The sequence below is a fragment of the Hemicordylus capensis genome, chromosome 17 (genome assembly GCF_027244095.1).
Source record: "Hemicordylus capensis ecotype Gifberg chromosome 17, rHemCap1.1.pri, whole genome shotgun sequence".
Lineage (NCBI taxonomy): Eukaryota > Metazoa > Chordata > Lepidosauria > Squamata > Cordylidae > Hemicordylus > Hemicordylus capensis.
In genome coordinates, this window is record NC_069673.1 from 16513621 (window position 1) to 16529581 (window position 15961).

General features: G+C 63.4%; 1 protein-coding gene across 5 annotated transcripts in view; it reads right to left on the minus strand.

Moving 5' to 3' along the window:
• The window catches only part of NR6A1 (nuclear receptor subfamily 6 group A member 1), a 46167-nt gene that overhangs the window by 4965 nt on the left and 25241 nt on the right, over window positions 1-15961 (minus strand). For 2 of the 5 annotated variants that reach the window (XM_053282139.1, XM_053282143.1), the window contains exons 4-10: window positions 8915-9145; window positions 6067-6122; window positions 5036-5193; window positions 4603-4833; window positions 3610-3864; window positions 1264-1385; window positions 280-432 (exon numbers count right to left, since the gene is read on the minus strand). In XM_053282139.1, coding sequence (XP_053138114.1) covers window positions 280-432; window positions 1264-1385; window positions 3610-3864; window positions 4603-4833; window positions 5036-5193; window positions 6067-6122; window positions 8915-9145 — 1206 coding nt within the window. Of the gene's footprint in view, window positions 1-279; window positions 433-1263; window positions 1386-3609; window positions 3865-4602; window positions 4834-5035; window positions 5194-6066; window positions 6123-8914; window positions 9146-9768; window positions 9962-12805; window positions 13317-15961 lie in introns of those variants that run through there. The other 3 variants (XM_053282144.1, XM_053282141.1, XM_053282140.1) reach the window with 3 other exon arrangements.

Genomic DNA, 15961 nt, shown 5'->3' on the forward strand with positions numbered 1-15961 from the left:
TGCTGTGGGCAACTGCAGCCACCTGTTCCTTGGCCCCAGCCACTGGGGAGACCCTTCTGGGAGGGCGCTGGAGGAAGCTCCCTCTCCCCCAGGGGAGAGGCACAGCAGGCAAGCAGGCTGGCCGGCCCCCCGGAGGGCCACCCACGGCCGCCTTCACCTCTCCAGGCAACAGGAGCCTCTGGGCTGCTCTGGATCTCAAGCGGGGAACAAGGACCGCCCCACGGGGGCCGCGCAGCGGAAGAGAGCCAGACCAGCAAGTGGGCTCTGCAGCGGCCTCACCTGCGATGTAGCGGATCTCCGGCAGACACATCATCAGGTCTGGGAAGCGGCCGGGCTGATGCGGGTATTTGAACTCCATGAAGTCCTGGCAGACGTACCAGTAGCGCTTGTTCAGCTGCTCCAGTGGAGACGCGTTGGTCAGGCCCCGGATATCTGGGCGGAGGAGGAGAAGCAGCTGCCCAGCTGAGTCTGGGCCTGGCCCCCAACCCAAACCATGGTGGGGGGTGCGGGGCAGGGAGAGGCACGCAGCAATGGGCAGGGGAGGACTCCCAGGGCTGCCCCCCCCCCGCCCCGCAAGCAGCATTTCCAGGCAGCCCTGGCAATGGAGCCTGAGACACTGGAGGGCTTCTGCCACTGGCAAGGCCTCTTCCTGCGTCCAGAGCCGGCTCTGCCGTCTGACCCACGCCACGTGTGCAGGGCTGGGGGGCGGGCGGTGTCTGGAGAGAGGCCGAGGAGCTCCGGGGCGAGGGAGAGAGAGCAAGGCAGGAGGCCGCGTTGGACTCCCTCTCCCTTCTCCAGGCTTGCGGAGGAGGGAAGAGCCGCTCTTTGCCACCTGGAGTCCCCACTGCCCAGCCCCACAGGCCAGCCTCTGCAGACCCATGAGCAGAAAGGCTGCAGGGGTGGGTGGGTGGGTGGAAGAAGTGGAGAACTCCCCTGCTCCCTGCCGCCAGCCAGCAGCTCAGTGCAGCCACCTCGTTCAACACATGCACTGGGAAGTCGGCGGGCCCATTGCCAAGGGCAGGTCTCTCCTTGGTCTCGTGGCTATTTCTTCCTGGGGCAACCTGGAGTGCCCAGAGCTCTCCCCGGCGAGCAGCTGCTAGCTCCCTTCCTGGCTGCCTCTCAAATGGCTGATCCCAGGTCCGTGAGCCGAGAACGAGGGACATGGTTTGGCCAGGCCTGCCCTAGCTTGGAGGACCACACTCGAGGGAGCCCAGGGGTCCCGGAGAGGGGGCAGGCAGGCAGGCAGGCAGGGGCCAGGCTCACCTTGATTGAGGAAGTTGATGGCTTTCATGCATGCGTACTCCTCATTGCTGACTTTCAGCTGGCTGAACTTGCGGTACAGGTAGATCAGCCGCTCCATCACTTCCATCGCCTCCTCACTGAACCTGAAAGAGACGGGGGCTCTGGGTCAGCCAAGCCCCTGGGAAGCTGCCCACAGAGCCCCTTCAGAGCTCTTCACTCACAAGCACCAAGGCAAGAGGGGCAGATCCTCCCCACCGGATATGGGCCTCCCTCCAGCTCCCTGCGACTGCCTTGAGCCCGGCTGTGGGGGAGCAGCAGGCAGCAGAGAAGAGTGCTGGGGGCGGGGGGGGGGATGCTGCCACCCCCAGGGCCCCGGGCTCTCTGGCTCCCTGAGGCAAGGCAGGCAGGGATCCTGCCAGGCACAGAGGACGGACATGGGAAAGCCCCCCAGCAGGGCTTCAAACTCCGGCCAGCCAGGTCTGGGTCAGGGCAGAATGTCTGAATGGAAGGAGTGGTGGGGCTGTCAGCTTCGGACCCCTGCCCAAGGAGGAGGCGGCAGGGCTGCACTCGCTTTGCCTGGGAGGGACAGGTGGGGCACAGATGCAGCCCGACGCCATCCACCATCCTCGGCCGTGCCACCATCTGCCTCCTCAGACCCATGGCTACCTGCCCAGCCTCACTTCCTTGGCCTTCAATGAGGTCAATCCAGAAGGGTCCCACGAGCTTGCTCTGAATTAATCCAGGCGGCTGCCCTGTGGGGGCAGAGCCCTTTCAGATGGCCGAGGACCCTTCGCCAGGCAGCAGGAAGCCTCCCAGAGGGAACCCAGCCCCTCAGAAGCTTCCTGGCCAAGCGGAGAAGGCCAACGGTGGTCATTTGGTGCTCGGTGAGCCGCTGCTCTTCCCGCTGCTCTGCGTGAGATTACAGGAAGACCCCACTGTGGGAGATCTCAAGTCAAGGTCTCCCTGACTCAGCAGTGTGCAGCCTCCCAGGTCTTTGGCTCGGTCTTGCAGCCTGCTGTGAAACCACATCTCAACTGGCAGCCTGCCTTCCACCGCCCTCTGCAAGCTGGGGATGTGCACAGAACCGGTTCAGCGCTCCTTTTCTAGAGTGCGGAACTGGTTCAAAGTTCCGGCATCTGAGCTGATTCGAAGGGTGGTGGGGGGGCTTGGCTTGGCTTTAAGGGACCGCATCGCACGTGCATCAGACATGAGCGTCACGACGCTGAAAGGGGCTGCAAGTGGGGACTCTTCAGCCCCGCGTCCATGGAGTTTGGGCGAGCACCCGAGGGCGGGGGAGAGGCGGGGCAGGGAGGAAGGTCCTTCCCTGTCCCTTAAAGCCGCCCTCCCGGGAGTGCACGGAACCGGATCCATGCCCATCCCTACCACAAGCCTCTCCAAGGGCAGCGGGGGAGGCCTGTCATCCAGCCCCTCCTCCCAGCACATGCTTCTTCCAAGTTATTTGCAAAAGGCTGGGGTGGAGCTCAGCATCCCAGGAGAAAAATCCACGTGGCCTCAACTGCAGGCCAGCTCCTCAGGAAAGCAGCTTGGGATGCGATGGAAGCTCCCTTTTGGATGAGCAGAATCCAAGGCCGAAGGTCCTTCCTCCCGCCACTAGAAGAGGGAGATCCTCCAGCCGAGAGGCTGCTCCACTCAAGACCCTTGTGAGCACCACGAGCGGTCGGGCCCAAGGGGCCTTTGCGGCAGATTCCCTGGCTGCTGCAGAGATGGAGGCGGGTTTTCCCCTCCCCTGCAACGAAGAGTCGGCTGGCGCTTTGTGAGCTGAGCCACATCCGAAAACAGCAGAACTCATGAGAGGCCCCCCAGAGCCGGCCTGCGGCTGGTGTAACAATCTGGCATTAAATAAAGCTCCCGATAAGAGGCTGATTAGACGGAAAAGATGCTATAAATTTGGTGCAGGGTTACAGAGGCACACGCAGAGGGGAAGGGGAAGAGCACCGACAAGACTTGATTTACGGGGAGAGAGAGAGAGAAAAGGAGTTCCCAAGCAGCTGGAATTGCCACAGGTCAAGGCGGCAGCAGCAGCAGCAGGGGGCCATCAGCCAACCCCCCAGCCCCGCCAAGGCGCTCCGTTGGACACAGGGACGGGCTCTCTTCACGAGGCAAGCAACAGCCCTTCTGCTTCCTGGGGTGGCCCTGGCTGTGCATCAGCAGCAGCAGCAGCAGCAGCAGCAGCGACAAGAGGGAGGATCCTGGGGTGACCCCAGGAGCTGGAGGCCTCCCGTCGGAAGAGAAGCCCTGTCAGGTGCCCAGTGGGGGGACGCCATGCCGGGGATCATTAGGAAGCCAACGGAGAGCAGGCTGCAGCATCAGAGCCGCGCTCCTATCGACAGAGGAGGGACTGGTCACCTGTGCAGCTCCTCCTCCGAGGGAGAGTACTTGGAAGTCACGTCCGCCAGATCCCCAAAGATCTGCTTGCTGTAGACGGTGAGAGAGGAGAGGAGGATCAGCTCCTGCCAGGTGGAGCTCAGGAGGCAGGTGTAGTCCTTGATGGAAAGTTCGCAGAAGAACGGCAGCTTCTTGATCCAGGCGATCTGCCGGAAGAGCAGCTCGTCCGCCAGCCGACAGAGCAGCGCAAAAAGCTCCGCCTGGGTCACTTTGTACCTGCCAGGGGGAAGGGGCCGCTGTGAGATGCAGAAGAGCCCTGCAGGCAGGCAGCGGAGGAGGCCAGAGGGAGACTCCCCTCTTCTGCTGCCGCAGTGGGTGGCAGCGCTGCCCCCCAGTGGCGACAGCAAGGAACACAGGAAGCTGCCGTCTACCGAGTCAGAGCCTGGGTCCATCTCGCTCAGCCTTGTCTTCACAGACTGGCAGCAGCTTCTCCCAGGTTGCAGGCAGGAGCCTCTCGCAGCCCTCTCTTGGAGGGAACCTGGAACCTAGATGCTCTTCCCAGAGCAGCGGCTCCATCCCCTGAGGAGGGGAATCTCTTGCAGAACTCACACTCCTAGACTCCCATTCAAATGCAGCCGGGGCAGACCCTGCTTAGCTCAGGGGACCAGTCCTGCTTGCTACCAGCAGACCAGCTCTCCTGACTGGCAGGCCTGCTCCCCAGTGGAGGAGGAGAGCGCAGAGCGCCCTGCCGTGGCCAGGGCTGAGCTGCATCCCTTGCGCCCCTGGGCCCAAGGCGAGCCCCCCACCCCACCCCCCTGCCGGGGGAGCAAATGCTGCCTGCCCCAATCAGACCCAGAGGAGCTGCTGCTGCTGCCCCTCCCTTGGGCCTGCATCTCAGGCCAGCAGCGCTGCACTTGCAGCCGCCCTCCCAGGAGGATGGAGCTGCCGCCCTTGCCCTGCCAGGCTCAAAGGCCTCCAGCCGGGGGGGTGGGGGCAGGAGCAGAGGGCTCTCACCCGTCTTCGATCAGCATCGGGGTGCCCAGGGGCTCCATGTCCTCCGCGGAGACGAGCTGGCTGATGAGGAGGCCGTGGGTCTGGGGGTCGAGGCTCCGGGGCTGGGCAGGCAGCAGAGCGGAGTGAGCCGGGCAGCTCAGAAGGTGCGGGAGGTACTGGTAGTGTGCAGACACCGGCGTCCCGATGAACTGGTCCCTGAGTGCAGTAAATCCGTTCAGCTCCACTGACCTACTGGAAAAGGCAAGGCAGCGGTGAGAGACAAAATGGGGTGGGGGGACCTTGACTGGTGGGGGGCCACTCTAGTCAAAGCGGCTCAGTAAGCAGCCCCCCCCCACTCCCCCACTGAGACAAGCAGCGTAACCCAGCAAAGCCAGAAACCTCCGATGAATACCAGGTGCGGAGGGCTCAAGTGCCCCCCACCCCCGAGTCCCACCTTGAAGAGGGAGTCGAAACCGGGGAGGGCTGGTTGCTCTCGGAGACCCCATTGCCAGGGGAGCTGTTGTCACTGTCCCCGTTGTTGCTCCAGAAGAGGTTGGCCTCCCCTTCGAACTCCTGCCCAGACATGATCCGCTCAATCTCTTCCTCGGAGATCTGGCAGAAGGAAGCAGAAGCCCCACCAGTGCTGGATGCCGCTCTGCCTCCCCCCACCCGCAAAGCCAAGCAGGGTGGCCAGGCTGACCCTCCAGGACCAGCCCTCCGGGGGGAGAGCCCGCTGTGGCAGGGCCCTTGGCGCTCAGCAAGGGGAGCCCGGCTTGGGGCATGGCTGAGGGCAGGGACCCCCCTCCTTCTCCGAGCCCCAGCAGCTTGCTCTGGTCACGGCTTGGCCCTCCAGTCCCCCAAACGCACAAGGCTCTCGGAAATCGTTTACAGAGGGCAGAACAGCTCTAGGAGGTCTTCTATGGCTTTCGTGCTAGCCCCGAAGGCAGGGGGCGAAAGGAGGGAGGGAGGGAGGGAGGGCCAGGATGACCGCCCCCCCCCCGGCCGCCCCACTGCTGAGGAAGCCATTCAGCAAGATGCTGCTGTGAGTGTGAGTAACCAAGAGGCGACAACTAGTGCTATTCCAGGCTCCCCGGAAATCTGGCCACTGCCTAGTAGATGGGAACTGCAGCAGAGACTTGGTGTGTCCGCCACGGCAAGGCTGTTGCAGGGGGGCGGTGGGGGGCTATTTCGCTGCGGCTGCTGCTGCATGACAAGGAAGCCTCTGAAGGCTCCTTCCTCCCCTCCGGCAGCCAACATTTCTCACTTGCCTGGCAGGAGCTGTTGGGCTGAATTACCCGGCCTTTCACAAGACATCTCAGGCAAGCTGGCCCATCCATCAGCCAGACGTTTGCTCGGTGCCCCGCTCACACAACTTCAGAAATTGCCTCAGTTCCCAGGAAGATTTACATAGCGCTCGGCAGGACAGAAGGGCGGCACCTGTGCCGGGGAGAGGGTCGGTCGACACTCCCAGACGCCTGGACTCACCTGGACAGGCCCGATGCTCTTGTTCCGGCCTCCAGGCATGCCGTCTTCTCGGATGGCTGAAAGAAACACAAGAGCACCCTCAGCAGCCGCAGAGGGACTTCCTGGCTACGTCACTGGCCAGCACAGGAGACACAGTGCCCCAGAGCTGCTAAGCCCACTGGAGCGGGCGGGAGAGATGCTGCCTCCCCGCCGCCTCCGCCCGCGAAGACACACAGCTCCCTCAGCCCTCTGGAAATGTACGCTCCGACGGAACAGGGGTGGTTCCCACCATTCTTTGCTGGCAGTACTGAACTGGCCTCCCTTCCACCTTCATGGCCATAGATGTGACCCCCAACTGGAAGGAGCATGGCCAGGCAGGCCCTGCGGATAGGCAGCATTTCCCCTGCACACAGTTCCTTCCTGCTTGCAGAGCACCTTCTGCGATCCTCTCTCCACAAAGCACATACTGGGGGGGGGCGCCTGCTCTGGGAGCCCCCACCCTGGGCGCTGCGCAAGGGGCAGCTGGATCTGCCAGCACAGCACTGACTGGCCAGAGTCTGTGATGCCACATATGCCCCACCCTGGAGCACTTTTGCAAACTGGTGCTGGACAAACTAAATTGTCCAAATGCACCGGCAGTGCTTTAAACAATGGTAAAAAGCAGTCAGCACCATCCCTGAAGCGAGGAGGCAAAAAAGTGAAGACGAAACCAGCATCTGGAGAGCAGAAAGTATGCCCAGTTGCTTCGCAGAGGCTGTGGGGAAATTTGGGCTCAGCCCGTGGAGGAAAGAGGCACACAGCAGGCCCTGTTTGTAGGCTCCCCTGTACACAGCCACTTTTGCTCAGCTGGTAGGCCCTGGAAAGGCCCCAAGCAGCAGCAGCAGAGGCTGAGAACAAGCTCCCAAAGTTGCAGCTGGGGCCGCCTGGCTCCATCCAGTGGCCAGATCCAAGAGCTGCTGCTGCTGCTGCTGCTGTGGCTAGCTACTGCCAGGGCTGGAAAGCCTGGCCACAAGCCTCAGCTCCACCAAGTGGAAAGTGCCCCACAAGGTCTCCCAAACACCCCAGCTCTGCAGAAATGCCAAGTACAATTCTAAGAGCAGAGGGCTGCTTGATGCAGGAGGATGCACACGCTGCCCCCGGAAGCCTGCCTCTTTCTGCTCCTTCAAGCAATGCAAGGGCTCACAAAACACTGCAGGAGGTGGGTAGAGGAAACCTTTCTGCCTGTTGCTGGCTGGTCCTCTTCCACCAAGGAGTTGAGCCGCCGTGCCAATGGCCCCCAGCGTGAACCGCTCCCCACGGATTGCCTCCCAGGGCGGCTTCTGCTCCTGTTTGGAGGTGCCTGCAGCAACAGCAGGTGGCCACTAGGAGGAGCTCTGCTCCGCAGGACCCCAAAAGGAAATGCCAAGGGAAGCCGGCCCCCGCCTGACTAACTGGGCCAGCAGCCCATCCTAGCTGCATGTCCACCGCCACACCCCTCTCCTTGGGCACCTCCCTCTGCACCTCCCACAGCCTCAGCGAGGCCTGCGGAAAACTGGACTACAACAAGCTGGCAAGCAGAACGTGTTGCAGGATTCCTGTCTGGGGGCAAATGAGACTTCCAAATTGTGCTTCTCAGGAGAAGAAATTTAATGGAGGCCACCTTCCCCTCGCCACTGGAATTCCAGCCTGCCCCTCCCCCCACACCCACGCAGCACCTCTGAGCTGTGGGGAGACCTCACTTTGGCTTCGTGGCCAGTGGCGGGGGGGGGGGGTGGGCGAGAGCGTGGAGACTGGGGCAGCGTGGCCTCACAAACTCAACCAGTCCTTCAGCCTCATGATCCTGCTTCCACAGACATCTTCTCTGAAAGCAGACTTTGCTGGCCCCCAGCAAAACCCCACACCTAGAAGTGCCTAGAGCAGCTGAGAGGCAAAGGGCAGGAGCTCACCCCAGGGGTTCTGGAGCCAGGCTGAGTACTAACTGGCTTGTTTTTTCAAAACAGGTTTTTAAAGCTTAAATCGGGTTTCCTTTAAAGTCACATTTATACTAAGTATGTCTTTGAAAACCCTCATTTAAAATATCTGAAATAAATATGATGTCTTCAAGTCTACATTCTTCTTAGAACTGCAGCCCTGACCTCTGTCCCACACACTGAACTGACGCTTGCTTTTTTCTGCCAAAGCAGCCGCCAGGGACAAAGATGCGCCTTTCTGTGGTCAAGGCTTGTGAATGTGACACCAGACGAGAAGGAGAAGCGCCCGTCTGCCCACCCAGCAGCCCCCAGCCCAAGCTCTGGCCCTCAAGTAAGTGACCTGCTTTGGACTCGTTCTTGTTCAGAGAGGAGGGAGCCCGGCAGGGATCCAGCACTTCACAAGGACTCTCCTCTGCGGAAGGAGAGCTCACCTTGCCGTCGTGGGCCCTTGGCTATGCAAAGTCGGCCTTGGATGGGGGGTGACCGGGGAGCGTTGTGAGAGATGCCCCTTTGGGGAGGGGGCTGCAGCTCAGAGGGCCCCCGGCTCACTCCCCAGCGGCAGCCCCTCCAAGCAGGGCTGGGAGAGACGCCTCCGGCCTGAAGCCTTGGAGAGCTGCTGCCAGTCAGGGCAGACCACACTGAGCTGCACGGACTAAGGGTCTGACTCAGCATGATGCCACTTCCCGTGCATCCATTAGAGAATCCTGGGGGGTTTTTTTGGGGGGGGATGTGTGCTTGGGAAACGAACCTGTGAGGAAGTCGGAGACCTGATGGGTGTCTGTGCCCGAAACCAGCCCCCTTTCCTGGCAACTAAATATCACCTTGGACCCAGCCCATGAGAAGGGTCTGCTGCAGGACCACTGCTGCCCCTGCCCCCCAAACTGGTGCCCCCCACCCCGAGGGAGTCTCACGAGGGCTACCTTTCCGGTTCATGCCCATCTGGAGGCACTTGAGCAGCCGGCAGTATTGGCATCGGTTGCGCTGTTTGCGGGACATGACGCAGTTCTTGTCGCGGCTGCATCGGTAGACCCTCCTGTTGCAGATGCTCCGCTTGAAGAACCCTTTGCAGCCTTCGCATGAGATGATGCCATAGTGCAGCCCCGTCGCTCGGTCTCCACAGATCAGGCAGGTGCGTGGATCCACTCGGTCATCTGCAAGAGGAACCAGGCCCAGGCGTTAGGCGTGGCCAGGGGAGGCATCGGGGTCATTCGGCCCGGGCTCAGGCAGGGCAGCTGGGAAAGCCTCTCGGCTCAAACACAACCACACACACACACCCCTAACAGCAGCGGGAATGCTTGGCCGAGGGCCACAGGCCCCAAGTGGCCCCACACAGGCCCCAAGCTAACAGCTCAGGGAAAGGCCCCTGGAGATTCCTAGGGCAGAGAGAGACACAGAGCCAAGACAGTGTTGACTCTGCACATTTGGGCCAAGAGAAAAGCGTTCCTCTCCCTACTAGGGACAGCCAGGTGCTGAAACAAATGGCCCGGTTTGTTTTGTTAAAAATCAGTTAATGTGAGCAGTCAGTGGATTGCGCAGAGGAAGCAAGCACCTGTCCACCAAGACTCCAGTTTGCCTTGAGAAGCGTCAGCAAAAGCTCTCCTAGGCAGCTGACAAAACCAGGGTGGGGTGGAGGGACCCAAAGAGCCCTCACTGGGAAGATTCCATTCAAGCTATGAGGATGGCTGCTGACCAGCAAGAGTCCACCCCCCACTGCCAGTCTTACGCAGGCAGTTTCTGGGCCCATGGCGCCCTCCCAGGCACTAGAGTGGGTCACCTTCTGGGTGGCACCTGCAGACTTTGCCACTCCCACGGAGACAGCCGCTCTGCCAGGATCTCAGGGGGCACGGGGCAGTTTCCAGAGACAGAGACGCCGACCCAGAAAGCAAATGGAACCAGGGATGGCCAAGGCAGGCACCGCAGCCAGCCTGGAACTCGATTGTGAACCACCCAGAGGCAGGCATATAGGGTGGCACAGAAATAGGCCAAGTCAACAAATAGAAGCCTCCTGGCACGTGGGCTGCCGGCCTCGCCACTGGGACCCCAAGCCTCCTCCTGTGCCAGTGCCACATACGCCCGCCTGATGACCAAGGCAGCTGCGCCACTTCTGTTCAGGCCAGCCTGTCCAGAGGCAAGCGCCCGGCCTTCACTGGCCTCCTCCAGCCACCCTGCATCGGGGCTCTCAGCCAAATGGTCTCCCAGTCCAATGCGAGGGCGGGGGTTGCCCTCCCGGAGAGGAAGCGCCTGCTCTGCCCTCACGCTCAAGGCTCCCTCCAAACGGCAGGCTTGGAACCCAGTTTCCAAAGAGTAGCCGAAATGCCCCCAACACCGAGAGCAGGACAGAAGACAGGCCAAGCCGCTCCCACGGATAGGTTTTCTGTGCCCGATGGGCCGGGAGGGACTCCCACTCAGGGAAGATGGTGGGGACCCACAAGCCCAGAGCACTGGGGCAGAGGAGACTCCCCAAGTGCTGCTTGTTGGGCACACACATCGGGACCCAAACTGAACTCAAGTGGGAAAGCAGCCAAGGAGGGGAGGGGGCAAAGCCGCCCCCCCCCAGCAAAGAGCAAGAAAAGGATGGCCAGCCTCAGGGGGAAAGGAGGGGAAGCCCTCCCCGCAACACTCGCCAGGGAGTGCCCCCCACCCCCACCCCCCAGGGACCTTGGCTGAGAGCAATCCCTCTTAGCATCCACACTGCCCAATCCCTGGCCTTTGGTGATCTGCTGGCCACAGAAGCAGGAGAGACTTCTCCCCCCCCCCCCGCCACCCAGCATCAAACCCATTAAGCCCTGGGCTGACTGGGGGGGGGGGGGGCTCTAGGAGAGCGTGTGAGCCTGCTCTGGAAAGCACTAGGGCCAGAGTGCGGCCTGGAAGCCTCTTCTCAAGCAGCTGGGGGGGGGGGGAGAGCAAGAGAAGGGCTTCTCAGCCCACATGCTGCTTGCCAGGGAGGCTTCGTCGCCAGTTTGCGGACTCGGGAGGAAGAACTAACGGGAGTGGGGCGTCCTTGGCGAAGAAGACGACTCGGCTGGTTTGCTCTGTCCCCCTCTTCCGGGAAAGTGAGAACTCCTGGGGCGGAGCAGGCCACAGAGAGCAGCCAGCCGCCCCCAGCACCCCCCCCCGGCCACTCCATTGCCCAGCCCTCCTGCAATCTAGCCAGAGCTCCGGATGATACCGGATGAAGCCGGCGGGAGGGAGGCCCGGCAAACCAGCCACCCGCTTGGAGAAGGGCAGCAATGCCCAGGGGAGGGGGCTGGGGCTCCTGGGTGCCAGAAGGAGCCGTGGCCGGTTGGGCTTCCTCCAGCAGGAGCCCACCTGGAGAGCTGCGTCGCCTGCAGGGTGTGCTGGACCAGGCCCCGTTTCGCCAGCTGCACCGGCCACCCTCCGGCTGGAGCAGGAGGCGGGCTCGGGGCCACGAGGGGGGCAGGCGGCTTCCGCTCGGCTTCCCAAACAGGGCCAGGGCTGCTGGGCTGGGGAGGGGGGCTGCCTTTGTTCTCCCCTCAAGCGACTGTCGGGGGCCAGGCCGGTGCTGCTGCTGCCGCCACTCGGACAAAGGCAGGGAGCATCTCCTGGCAAGGCCCCCATGGCAGTCCCCCCCCCGTTCCTTCTGCCCCACAGGAAGGACCCCCCAGTGGCAGCAGAGCGGGCGGGGGGGGGAGTCAAGGGGGGTGCTGCTGAGCAGCAGCCACAGCACCCCCCACCCCCAAGCTCCGCCCCGCCGCGGAAGGGAGCCTGCCTGCCCAGAGAGCGCCCCATGCCCACTCTCCCCTGCACGGCCAGTGGGTCGAGGAGGCCACCAGCAAAGCCGCCCCTCCACTCTGGGGGCTCTGCTGGAATTCACAGCCCCCGGGGGCGCCCTGATCTCCGCCCCAGCCGCCGCCGCCGCCCCCACTCCTGGAGAAGACGAGCCCAAGCGCTCTGGGCTGCCTGTCTGGCCGGCGGGGAGGCTGCAAAGCTAGACTGCTGCCCCCCGCCCCCGCCGGCCCGCGCCTTCACTCTCTGCCAGCCAGAGGAAGCAGCGGGACTCCCAGCAAGCAAGCAAGCGCCTCGCCACGCGCAGCCGCCGCCGGCATCCCCCTGGGGGTGGGGGCTCGGCTGGAGGACCCCCTTCGCAGCGACCGGGCCAGAGACCCCGGCCGAACTTCCGGCGCCTCTTGCCAGCTCGCCAGGACTGCGGGAGCCCAGCAGGGAGACGCTGCGGGGCCGAGGGGAGAACGACTCTCTTGGCTGGGAGGGAGGCGGACCCTGAGATGGCCCTGCGGGGACACCGCGCTGCGGAAGCCGCCCGCTCTCCGCTTGCGCCGGGCCGAGGCTCGCTCGCTCTGCCCCTCCCGGTTGGGCTTGGGAGAGAAGTTGGCCACGTCGCCAGGCGGGAGGACTTCGGGGGAGAAGGGGGCTGGGAGAAGGCAAAGGCCCGCAAGGATGGCGGGTAGATGCGCTCTGGCGGGCCTCCCCCGGCCCTTTGCAACGAAGGCAGCGCGCGGGGGTGGGCCCACCGGCCCCTCCCTCCGATCCAGGGCCCCGCCCGGGAGGAAGCACGGGAGCCCCCTCCCCTCGCCCCCCGGTAATCCAGCCCCATGCCGACCTCCAGAGGAATCGGCGCGAGCCAGCCAGGCTCCGCACCGAAGATGGCTCCCCCCCCCGCCACGTTTCCAGGGCTCCTCCTCGTCGCGCTCCTCTGCCGCCCGGCTGGAGATCGGGCGCCGCAGAGCCTCGGGGCGCTTCGGGGATCTCAGCCACCCCGCAAGGAGGGTCCTGCGGCGCCCTCCTTGTGGGCACAAAGGCCCGCCGGACTCTGGCCCCGTCCCCGGCAGTACCTTCCATAAAGCCGGCTCCGGCGGCTGCTCCCGGTCCGCCGCCGCCTTCTTCGGAGGAGCCTCCGGGCCCTGCGCCCGTTGCTGCTGCTGCTGCTGCTGCCCGGCCGCCCGGCCGGCCATCTCCAGCGGCCAGGACGCGAGCCCGAGCGCCACGCCCCCGCCGCACCGGCCAGGCGTGGAGAGGCCCTCGGAGCGGGCGCCGCCTCCTCCTCCTCCTCTGCGCTCCGCCTCCCCCTGGGCTGGCCCCGCCAAGGCGGCTGCTGGGGGCGGCCCGGCGATTGGAGGGCCAGGGCTGGTTCAACCCACCAGCCCGCCTCGAGGGGCTCCGAAGCGGAGCCAGCCCGCTTGTCGGCCCCTTATTCTGGGCGCCGTTTCCTCCTCGCGAGGAAGCGCTGCAGCCCCCACTCCTGGCGGGGGGCTGGGCAGGAGCAGCCTCCGGGGAGCGGGGAGACTGCCGGCCGCGCCAGAGCCCAGGCGAGGGGCCTTTTTTGCGCGGGGGCTGGCCGGACCCAGGACGGAAGCTCACGCTGCGCCTGCAGGCAGGAGCCAGAGCGCCCTCGAGGCAGATGCTGCCGCCCAGAAGAGCAGTCTGAATTACCGGGGCGGGTGTGGGGGGGGGGACCCCTTTGCCGCCTCAAGGGCTGCTGCGTGCAGACAGGGCCGCCGCCGCCGCCGCCATGGCAAAGCCGGTTGGGCGGCTGCAGCACCGGAGTCAGGTTTCCCAAACAAAGCCCTGACTGGACAGTAGGGGGCAGTCGCCCCCTGGCCCTCCAAGGGGAGTGGCTGGCGCTGCCCCTCCGGCAAGGCAGAAGCAGCTGGAGGCCTCCCCCCCCACTCCCACATGGCAGGGAAGGAAAGGGGCAGCAGCACACTGCCCGCTGGCCCATGGCGCCAAGCTGCCCAGTCCTTAGGGCTGCCCCAAGAGCACGCCACGCAGCACTGCCCTCCTGGCAGGCCCAACTGCCCCTTGTGTCTGCTGCCCTCTTTTGCTGGCTCTGAAATCACAGTGCCCTGCGGGCTCATCCCCACAAGTCTGCTGAATGGGGACGCAGCCCAGTTCCATCCCCCTTCCTCTGGGGCACTTTTGGGAGAGCATCAGGCGTGGACCTGCCTCTGGCCAGGGAGGCCTCTGCACTTCACATAAGAGCCCCCCCCCCCCCCCCGCGCGCGCACGCGCGAAATACCAGGCTGCTTCTGCCGTGATCCAAGCAAGGGGGCTCAGTGCCCAGACAGCGCCTGTCCCAGCAGCCCCTGGATGAGACAGGAACCCTGAGCCCGATGCAGACATTCCTGAGGACAGCCCCCCATGTCTCCTCTGGGGCCATCACATTATGTTCCAGCCAGGCCAGCCCCACACATTTTGTGCAGCCTCTATTGGCTGGCTCCTGCTTGTTTGCTTGGCACCCTCATTCCTGCTCCAGATCTGTCACTTCCTATTAACACCTTCTCGACTGCCTGCCGACAGAAAGAACAGCCTCTGATGTGCCGGCACAATCCATTTGTCCTGCTGCAGTTGCTGTTCAACATAGCCCCCCCGCCCCCATGGTGGTCTTGCCTCCTCTGACTTGGGGGCGGGGGGGGGAGGTGTTTCCTGTTCCCATTTAACAGAAGGGAAACTGAGCCAGCTCACATGAAGGCGAATGAAGACAAAGCAAGGCAGAGAGCCGGCTTCTCTCCACCTGAAGAATGACTTGTGATGTTCCTAGATATTTTGGGAAGGTGCTAATTTACATCGTGAATTGTCATTTGTACTGCAGTCCCTCCTAGATTTTGCACCAGCTGAGTATTAAAACACCGAGCACAAGATGCAGGTGACAGAAACCAAAGGCAGAGCCAGGGAAGAGTCTCCTCCCAAATATCCTCTCAGCCCCACTTAGGGAGTTGGCTGCTAGTTCTAATCAATACTGATATGCCACTTTGCAACCAAAACATTCACCAAGCAGCTTGCCACGCAAACGGGATGTGAAGCTGGAAAGCTGCCTCCCTGTCCCCAAGAGATTTGCGCTCTAACAAGAAGCACCAAGGAGGCCCCCGTGTGGGGCGAGGGCCGCCACCACCACCCTCCATGGGGCCTCTGTCCAGCCGGGCTGGCTGATTCTGCGGCACGGGAAGGACTAGCGCTCAGTGGCAGAGCCTCTTTCTGCACGCAGGAGGCCGTCTCAGGTCCAGTCCCTGGCAGGCAGCATCTCTGCGGGTGGGAGAGCCCATGCGGACAATACGCAGCCAGACAGACCAAAGGCCCGAGTTGTCTAAGGCAGCTTCCTCGGCAACTCATACATGAAGGTGTGAAGCAGCCTTTGACCAAGCCAGTCTCTTGGTCCCTCTAGCTCAATACTGACTGGCGGCAGCTGTCCAGGCACCCAGACCTCCAGCCCTGCCTGGAGATGCTGCCAGGGACTGACCTGGGGGTCACGCAGCTGAAGCCCTTCTCACCCCCCGTGGGTGTGATGCAGAGAGGAAGACGCCCTGGAAGCCCAACCCCCTCCCTTGGCATCGCATCGGATGCTGTTTCTTTGAACAGATGAGCTGCCTCCTTAATCGCTGGGCAAGGGGGCGAAGGGGGCCACAGGCTGGAGCATCGGGGCCAGGCAAGTCATGGGGCAGAAAAAGCACCCTCCCCAACCCCGCATGTCCAAGTGGGCTCCTGCCAGGAGCACAGTGCCAGCCAGACCCACCGTGGAAGAGTGCCCTGCCACTCCCGCCTCGGGGGCCCATCGGAGCCCTTCCACCCCTGCCGCTCAGCAGCACACACGGCTCCTTGGGCCCGGGGAGACCCGCTGGCCAAGCAGCCCCCCACCTCCTAGTGCGCAGAGGCAGAGCGAGCGCGTGGCTTCTCACAACGGCAGTGCCATGGCAGGCGTGCCCAGCGGCAGCCGTGCCATGGTGCCCTGCCGAGATCCAAGAATAGCACAGCCTTAAGAGGCTGTGATGTTGAGATCACGGGAGGGAGGGAGGGAGGGAGGGAGAATTAGGCCACAGCTGCGGAGTTCTGAAGGCTACAACATAGACTCAATATGTCACAGAACATTAAATCAGAAGCAGCAGAGCCTGCAAGCTCCAGAACTCTCCCCGGCTACCAAGGAGACCCAGCCTCCACTGCTGCTGCCACCACCTCCCAACTGCACACTTCACACTCAACACGGTTCAGGGGCACAT